Raw genomic sequence first — 8,891 nt, forward strand, 5'->3', positions numbered from 1 at the left:
GGATTTTTTTACGAGTTTAACCGTGGAATCAACTATTAATATTTGCATTATGGTAGACTGTCTAAATCATTACCTTTTAGGTGCAGTCCTTCCCCGAACCCTGCATGAATACGGGATGCATTGTGCATCGCACTGCCACCACCTTTTGAATTTATCTAGACAACAACAACAACAACAATCCAGTTTAATTCCACTAGTGAGATCTGAGGAGAATAGTGTATACGCGGACCTTACCCTATCATGGGGTAGAGAGTTTGTTTCCGATAGACTCTCGGCTCTCTCCCTCCGATAACTTACCACCTTGATGAGTGACTCAAACTCACAACCTCTTAGTTGGAAGCGGAGGATGCTCACCGTGTTAATTATAATAACGTCCTACTGTTTACTTTTTTTCCTTTTTGGTTACAAAAAATTAGTATATATTTGTTCTTTGCTTTGCTGAACAAAAGTGGCTAGCATGTTTTGGCTCACTTTTTTTACCACCAAAAACCTCTGTTTTTTGTTATTTGAAAGACTCTGACATAAAGCTGTTTTGAGTGAGTGAGTGAAGTATAGTTTCTGTAAAATAAAACAGCAAAGCATGAGGAGATGTACCACTTTCCAATAATACAAATGTATTGAACAAATTTGTTGTTTTTGGGTTGGTTTGAAATCTTTACCAAAAACCAAGACAAAAAAAAAACCAAGTTCCAAACAACTTCTTGAAAAGCTCTCTTCTTCATCTAAAAAAAGGAATTGATTTTTCTCTGTTTTTAGCTGTTTCTTGAACTTCCAAAACCAATGGAAACAAGAAGTATAAATGGTGTTTTTGGTTTTTTGGTCTTATTGAGTTTCTTAGTTTATTCCAATGCTGTGCTTACTCCAGCTGGTGTTAATTATGAAGGTTAGTTCTAGTAATTTCTCATAAAGTTAGAAACTTTGAGACCTTTTTTATTGATCAAATTTAGAAAAATACCAAGAATTTCATTTTTTTATCTTTTTTTTTTAAATGTTGATTTTGGGCAGTGCAAGCGTTAATGGAGATCAAGAATTCATTACATGATCCACATAATGTTTTGAATTGGGATGAAAGTTCTGTTGATCCATGTAGTTGGAATATGATCACTTGTTCAAGTGATAAATTTGTCACTGGCTTGTAAGTAGACATGTTTTCTTGAAACAAATGAAAATCCTTCTAAAAATAGCAAAAGTATGTGCTAAAAATAGTTAGGAATTTTTTTTTTATTATGCAGGGCAAGTCCAAGCCAAAGTTTGTCTGGAAAAATATCACCATTTATTCACAATTTGACTCACTTGGAGTTACTGTAAGTACTTTAATTTTATAAAGCTGAAACTTTTAAATGATTGATTCAAGAATTTGGAAAATAGTAAGTACTAATATTATTGTGTTTTTCTTGTTTTTTTACAGGCTTCTGCAAAGTAATAATATATCAGGACTAATTCCAACTGAACTTGGAATACTTCAGAAACTTAAAACAATTGATCTTTCTGACAATCAGCTCACTGGCCAAATTCCTCCCTCTTTAGCTCAATTGAAAAGCCTCCAATACTTGTAAGAACAAATTCTATCTTTTAAAGATTTTGAAATAGAAATGAGTTCTTGCTTTGAATCGAGTGTCTATCGGAAATAGGCTCTCTACCTTCACAAAGCTAGTTATAGTTAGGCGCAGATTTGTGACATCAGATAACTGTTATAGTTTCTTGAGCCGAGGGTCTTCCGGAAACAGCCTCTCTACCCTCTTAAGTTAGGGTAAGGTCTGTACACTCTATACACTACCCTCCCCAGACCTCACTTGTGGGATTCCACTGGATTGTTGTTGTTGTATGGGATTTCACTGGATATGTTATTGTTATTGTAAATGAGTTCTTGAACTAAAAGCTAATGATTATGTTTTTTGAGTTATTTTAGGAGACTAAATAACAATAGTCTTAGTGGAGCTGTTCCTTTGGAGTTGTCTAATATGACTCAGCTGACTCTACTGTAATTTCCTTATCCTCTTTTATTTGAGCTTATTTTTTCATATTTGTTTCTGTTTTGTTGAGTATATTTTGATGGGGTTGTTATTGGTCTGTGTAGAGACTTGTCTTTTAACAATCTGAGTGGTCCTGTGCCAAGGCTTCTGGCTAAAACATTCAAGTAAGTTTCTTGAACAATTCTTTAAATTTCAGTTTCAATTTTCCCTTTGCTTAAGATGAGAGAAAGGAATGAGAATATTTTACTTTTTTGTTCTGTCATTGATACAGCATTATGGGAAATCCTATTATATGTGCAACTGGGAAAGAACCAGAATGCAATGGAACAACATCCTTGCCACTGCCCTTAATCACTTTGAACAACTCACAAAGTAAGAATCTTGAACCATCATTATATCCACTTTTTTCTACTTCTGGTTCTCAACATTGTTATTACTGTAATATTTTACTAGCCATTGAGATTTATGAAGTAGGTTTCTTTTTGTTGTAATCTCAGCTGATGAAAGCATGTAAAGTTGTATAGTCCTATTCCTAACTGAGAAATATGTTGTTATATCTCAGATGCTCAGCATTTTGGAAGATCTAAAACTCACAAAGTTGCCTTAGCCTTTGGGACAAGTCTTGGATGTATCTGCCTACTAATTATTGGGTTTGGTTTCTTTCTGTGGTGGAGACAAAAGCACAACAAGCAAATTTTCTTTGATACTAATGGTAAGTATGATATAGCTAAAATCTGTTTCTTGGATCCTCCAAAAAATGCCATCCTACTCGTGTAAGACCCTCCAAAAATGCAAGCCATATCACATCACCCGTCAATGAAGTTGAGTAGTAACTAGCAAACCATAAATACTTTAATGAATTAAAAATAAAAATCAATTCATAGTTATGCAATAGTCATTTCAACAAACAAAATGTGCCTATTTGTACCCCTAAATCTTTAAATTTATGTGATGAAGAATCCGACCTCTGGACATGTTGGACACTTGCACCTGTATTTGAGCAACATAGGCTAAATCAAGTAAAAGGTGTACTAATAATGTGTTGCTTTAACCAAGAGGATCAATTTTGCTGACTAAATTGTTGATAATTTCAGAACAACATCATGAACAAGTGTGCCTGGGAAACTTGAGGAGGTTTCAATTTAGGGAACTTCAAGCTGCTACACACAACTTCAGCAACAAGAACATACTGGGAAAAGGCGGTTTTGGTAATGTATACAAAGGTTCTCTTCATGATGGAACAATTGTTGCAGTGAAAAGGCTCAAAGATGGAAATGCAATTGGAGGAGACAGGCAATTTCAAACTGAAGTTGAATTGATCAGCTTGGCAGTGCACCGAAATCTCCTCCGTTTGTATGGATTTTGCATGACACCAACTGAAAGGCTTCTTGTTTACCCTTACATGTCTAATGGAAGTGTTGCTTCGCGCCTTAAAGGTAAAAACGCCCTCGAAAATCTAAAGGTTATGAAATCGAGTCATATACATCGATAGTGCAAAGATTTTTTATGCCATAAATGTAGTTTAACCTGTGTATCAAGTTTTTGGAAACCTCTCTACCTTTTAGGTAGGGGTAAGGTCTGCGTACAGACTACTTTCCCCCCAGACCCCACCTGGTGGGAACATACTGGGTTTGTTGTTGTTGTTGAACCTGTGTATCAAGTTACTTAACATTTTTACAAGGCGATCAATTCTCTGTGGGGGTCGATCCCTCACCTTATTTTGTAGTAGGGTGACTGGATAGGAGGGGGGGCCCAAGTCTCATTCTACTTGGGATTCTTTATTTGGAGATCGAGTGGGGTCCGTAATAGCATGATGTCTTCGTCTGAAGCTTCCGGCCCATCAAAAGTATAGTGGATTCATGTTAAGTGACTATAGTTAAAGCCGTCAATATAAATTCTAGATCCACCTATTCATAATAGTGTACCCATCCTCAAAATCCTGGATACGCCTCTGGCGGAACCGGCTCCGGACCCGAGGGATGTAGGCCTGTGACCTATACCTCTCTCCGAAGCGGAGCAGCCTGTGATTCCCGAACTGCAGCCTCCCCTTCTGGAGGACTAGGCCCGTCATCATAAAAATTTACTTTACAAATGACCTGATTGTGAAAATTTTACACCCTAAGCGTTTAAAACTTAAATTCATGGATAATTGATGAAGCCATTGGTTTCTATATTCTTGTCCTTAAAAATTGTTGTTTTAATTGTTGTTTCTTGCAGCCAAGCCACCATTAAACTGGAGTACAAGAAAAAGAATTGCATTGGGAGCGGCGAGGGGTTTGCTATATCTACATGAGCAGTGTGATCCCAAGATTATTCACAGGGATGTGAAGGCTGCAAACATATTGCTCGACGATTACTGTGAGGCTGTTGTGGGAGATTTTGGATTGGCAAAGCTATTGGATCATCGCGATTCACATGTCACAACTGCAGTTAGGGGAACTGTAGGACATATAGCCCCTGAGTATCTCTCTACAGGACAGTCCTCTGATAAAACAGATGTTTTCGGGTTTGGGATTCTACTTCTAGAGTTGATATCTGGCCAAAGAGCTCTTGAATTTGGTAAAGCGGCCAATCAGAAAGGCGCTATGCTCGATTGGGTAAGTATAACACATTCCAAGATGGATGAAACCTTTCGATTAAAGTGATGTGTCTTACTTTCCTTTTTAGTCTGCTGCCAAAAGAATGCCTCTGGCCTTTCTATATTTAGTAAGTTCTAAATTTCAACATTCACATTTTACCTTTAACGAAACTCCTTATAGGAATAACATGACATGTTTTAAACCACAAAATTCAAAGGGTATTTTCGAGATGTTATACTCACCTTCAGTTTAAGATCATAAGATTCAAAAGTTTTATTTACATTCTTAAACTTTGTGCCCGATCAGGCTAAGACACATAAAATGAAAGCGAGGGAGTATCTTGATTCTTGTTAGGTTGACAATTCAATGTGCATAATATCAATTTGCATATTGTTGCAGGTAAAGAAGATTCAACAAGAGAAAAAGCTTGACTTGCTGGTGAACAAGGACTTAAAAGACAACTATGATCGGATTGAGGTCGAGGAAATGGTACAAGTAGCTTTAATATGCACTCAATATCACCCAAGTCACAGACCAAAAATGTCAGAAGTTGTAAGAATGCTAGAAGGAGATGGACTTGCTGAGAAATGGGAAGCTTCTCAAAAGGCAGAATCAACCAGATGTAGAGCTAATGAGTTCTCCTCTTCAGAAAGATATTCTGATCTTACTGATGATTCTTCATTGCTTGTCCAAGCAATGGAACTATCAGGGCCAAGGTGATATAGAGAGAAGCACAATCAATTAACTGATATTGAGCTTGTGTATTTTTCTTTTTTGATAACCGAGAAATCCTCGAGGGCCAATAGTGCATGGTTCAAAACTCGGTAGATAATGGCCCGACCCTCTACTCTCCACTTAAATACCAGGATTTTGTCTATGGTAGGGTTCGATCGAGCTTGTGAATATGATCATATGGAAGCTGCAAAAAGGAATGGGATATTTTGTGATTGTACAGATACAGAATTAAGAGCAACTGACCTTAGGCTGAGTTTCTTTTCTATCTTTCTTTTTTCCTCTTAATGTTTTGAGTGAGAATTTTTCTTGGATGTGGGACTGTAAACTTGAGCTTGTAAGAATAATTTGTTGAAATTCAATTTCAGCTTATAAATATTGCACCATAATTCTCATCGAAAAATGTTGCTCAAGGGGATTAGCTTTCCCCTTCAAAAGGTGAATGGGTATTATTTCCCAACCCCTAAATATTGTCATATATAATGGAACACAGGGAGTAATATACAAGTAGTAAAACTTTTAAAAATTTATCTAACCATTCTAATTTGAAACTGAGAAATCACAATCTAAATGACTACTGCATCAACATTTGTTTTACACATTTAACTTCCAAAGATTTAGCCAAAGATCATGGTCTGATTAAAGAAGATCAAGCAGGATTGTGATATGAATATGTATACGGTCGAAATGAATCTCAGCCTTGGCATGTCCGGTACGGTTCGAAGGGTGGTGAATCAAAGTAAGATTCCGAAGGGGGGAACGAACTAACCTAGGGCCCGGGGAGGCCGGTCCGTGTTGAGATCGATATCATAATCAAACTCGAACAAGAATCGAACCATGGCGCGGGTTCGAAGCCAAGATCACGAGTTCGAGCTGAAGTCAAGCTCGAACCAAAATCGAGGATTCTAAGCAAGATCGAGCTCGCAGACAAAAGCCGTTGTAATCCCACTAGAGGGAATCTTGGCAGAAATTATGGAAAAACTGATTTATCATGGGTCTCCCACTGAATGTTTATTTTATTATACTTGGAGCCAAACCCCTTCACTATAAAAGGGCTTGTTTATCATTCCGAGGAGGGCATCTTTTTGGAGATTGAGACTATCAAAAACTGTATTATTTCCTCTATAAGGAAAAGTGATCTTTCTAGTTTCTTAGATTGATTCTGTTTTGTTAAATCCTAAATTCACTGTTCATAATTGATTCGCCTTGATTACGTTTTCTCTAATCCATATTTATCCTAGTATTCTGTGTTAAGTTGTACCACATATATTCGGAACTGCATATAAATTCAACTATATCCATTTTTTGGGTAAACAGTTTGGTGCCCACTGTGGGGCCGAGGATAACAGTGGTCACTTATTTCCGAAAATACCTTCAATTCAGGTTCGGCTACGAATAGCCACCGACCGAATGGCTTCACCGACCGATTACGAAGCTGGCCTTCAAGATGAAACCAACAACTTGGCACTACCCGAGATTCGAGCCGAAATACCACTAGATGTCAATTCACAAATTGCTTTGGAAGCAAACCAGCATTCCGAACCGGAAAGAAGCATTCAGGGCGGTGCTCGATCCGTAGCCCAAGACACCCAAAACCCAGAGGAGATCGGGGCCAGCTTACGCATGATCTTCGAGATGTTGCAAGCCCAGCAATTAGCGATAGCTCGGCTACAGAGCCAAACTCAAGCACAAAGCAGGCCAGTTTCCAATCCACTTCGAGAGGTCCGGCAGGGGTTACTTCGAGAGGTCACCCCCAGAACAGAGCCTGCCATAGTAAAATCTAACGAGCAGGAATCGGGGACTACTCCCGGAATTACTAAATTGCTCGAGGAACTCACAAAACGAGTCGAAGCAAACGGCAAGAGGGTGAAAACGTATAACGCCAGGGTCGATCAAATCCCGGGGGCTCCACCAATGGTAAAAGGGCTTGATTCAAGAAAATTCATACAAAAGCCTTTTACATCAAGTGCGGCACCGAAGCCAATCCCCAAAAAGTTTCGTATGCCTGAAATTCCCAAATATAACGGTACGACCGATCCTAACGAACATGTCACCTCTTACACGTGTGCCATAAAAGGCAACGATTTGGAAGATGATGAGATCGAATCCGTGCTATTGAAAAGGTTCGGGGAGACCCTCTAGAAAGGAGCTATGATTTGGTACCACAATTTACCACCAAATTCCATCGATTCTTTTGCCATGTTAGCAGATTCGTTCGTAAAAGTGCATGCTGGAGCCATAAAGGTTGCAATAAGAAAATCAGACCTCTTCAAAGTAAAGCAAAGGCAGGGAGAGATGCTGAGGGAATTCGTATCCCGATTTTAAATGGAACGCATGGAATTACCCCCGGTCACCGACGACTGGGCCGTACAAGCTTTCACCCAAGGGTTGAACGAGCTAAGTTCGACAGCATCACATCGGCTGAAGCAAAATTTGATCGAGTATCCGGCGGTAACTTGGGCAGATGTGCACAACCGATATCAATCAAAAATTAGGGTCGAGGATGATCAGTCGGGGACCCCGTACGGACCTGTTCATCAGAACAAGACAGTTATTAATCAAAAGCAGATCGACAGAGAGCAAAGGTCAAACAGAGACCGATATCGACCGTACGTCACCGATCGAGTACAATGGTTCAACACGCAGCGCAGTTCGGAACAGTCAAAGAATTGATCGGGGACAAAACTCTCGGGGGCTTATGAATAAGAGCGGCTTCGACAAATATGCCGAGCCTATAGAAGCACCTCGATTATCGGAATATAACTTCAGCGTGGGCGCATCCGCTCTCGTGTCGGCCATCGGACGCATCGAAGACACTAAATGGCCTCGACCAATGCAAACCAATCCTGCCCATAGAAATCTCAATCAAATGTGCGAATATCATGGTACCCATGGCCACAAAACGGAAGATTGCAAGCAACTAAGAGAGGAAATAGCTCGCCTATTTAACAAAGGGCATCTTCGGGAGTTTCTGAGTGATAGGGCAAAGAGCCATTTTAGAAGTAGGGATTTCAGCAAGCAGAACGAGCAAGAAGAACCACATCACGTTATCCACATGATCATCGGCGGCACCGATACCCCCCGGGGACCGATGCTTAAGCGCACTAGAACGTCGATGGTGAGGGAAAAGCGATCTCGGACTCAAGACTACGCACCCATGGGGACTTTGTCCTTCGGTGATGAAGACGCAAAGGGGGTCATCCAACCTCACAACGACACACTGGTAATATCCGCACTCGTAAATAAAACTAAAATTAAGCGTGTGTTGATCGATCCAGGTAGCTCGGCCAATATCATCCGATTGAAAGTAGTAGAGCAGCTCGGCCTGCAGGATCGGATCGTACCTCAACTCTGGTCCTAAACGGGTTCAATATGGCATGCGAAACTACCAAAGGGGAGATAGCCTTACCAATAAACGTGGCCGGAACTATCCAGGAAATAAAGTTTCACATGATCGAAGGCGATATGAGGTATAACACCCTTTTCGGAAGACCATGGATCCACAACATGAGAGCCGTGCCTTCGACCCTACACCAGGTCCTCAAATTTCCGGCGTCGGGAGATGTCAAAACGGTATACGGAGAGCAACCAGCTTCAAAAGAAATGT

The 8,891-nt window shown here is 39.9% G+C and overlaps 1 protein-coding gene across 1 annotated transcript; it reads left to right on the plus strand.

Moving 5' to 3' along the window:
* Positions 1–399: 399 nt before the first annotated feature.
* LOC107817655 (protein NSP-INTERACTING KINASE 1) lies at positions 400–5,687 on the plus strand. The gene is made up of 11 exons (XM_016643523.2): positions 400–883; positions 1,006–1,135; positions 1,233–1,304; positions 1,409–1,552; positions 1,910–1,981; positions 2,078–2,137; positions 2,245–2,345; positions 2,536–2,685; positions 3,068–3,409; positions 4,191–4,570; positions 4,952–5,687. Exons 1-11 carry the CDS (start codon positions 781–783, stop codon positions 5,270–5,272), a joined length of 1,875 nt encoding a protein of 624 aa, XP_016499009.1. The 5' UTR covers positions 400–780; the 3' UTR covers positions 5,273–5,687.
* The last annotated feature ends 3,204 nt before the right edge of the window (positions 5,688–8,891 follow it).

This window comes from Nicotiana tabacum, chromosome 24 (assembly GCF_000715075.1).
Source record: "Nicotiana tabacum cultivar K326 chromosome 24, ASM71507v2, whole genome shotgun sequence".
NCBI classification, from domain to species: domain Eukaryota; kingdom Viridiplantae; phylum Streptophyta; class Magnoliopsida; order Solanales; family Solanaceae; genus Nicotiana; species Nicotiana tabacum.

What these genes read in the sequence shown, in the direction of transcription:
- LOC107817655 (XM_016643523.2), top strand. Translation starts at nt 781, where the DNA reads ATGGAAACAAGAAGTATAAATGGTGTTTTTGGTTTTTTGGTCTTATTG. An exon ending in GATAAATTTGTCACTGGCTT is followed by an intron (nt 1,136 to 1,232) that starts GTAAGTAGACAT and finishes TTTATTATGCAG; the next exon opens with GGCAAGTCCAAGCCAAAGTT. An exon ending in CACTTTGAACAACTCACAAA is followed by an intron (nt 2,346 to 2,535) that starts GTAAGAATCTTG and finishes GTTATATCTCAG; the next exon opens with ATGCTCAGCATTTTGGAAGA.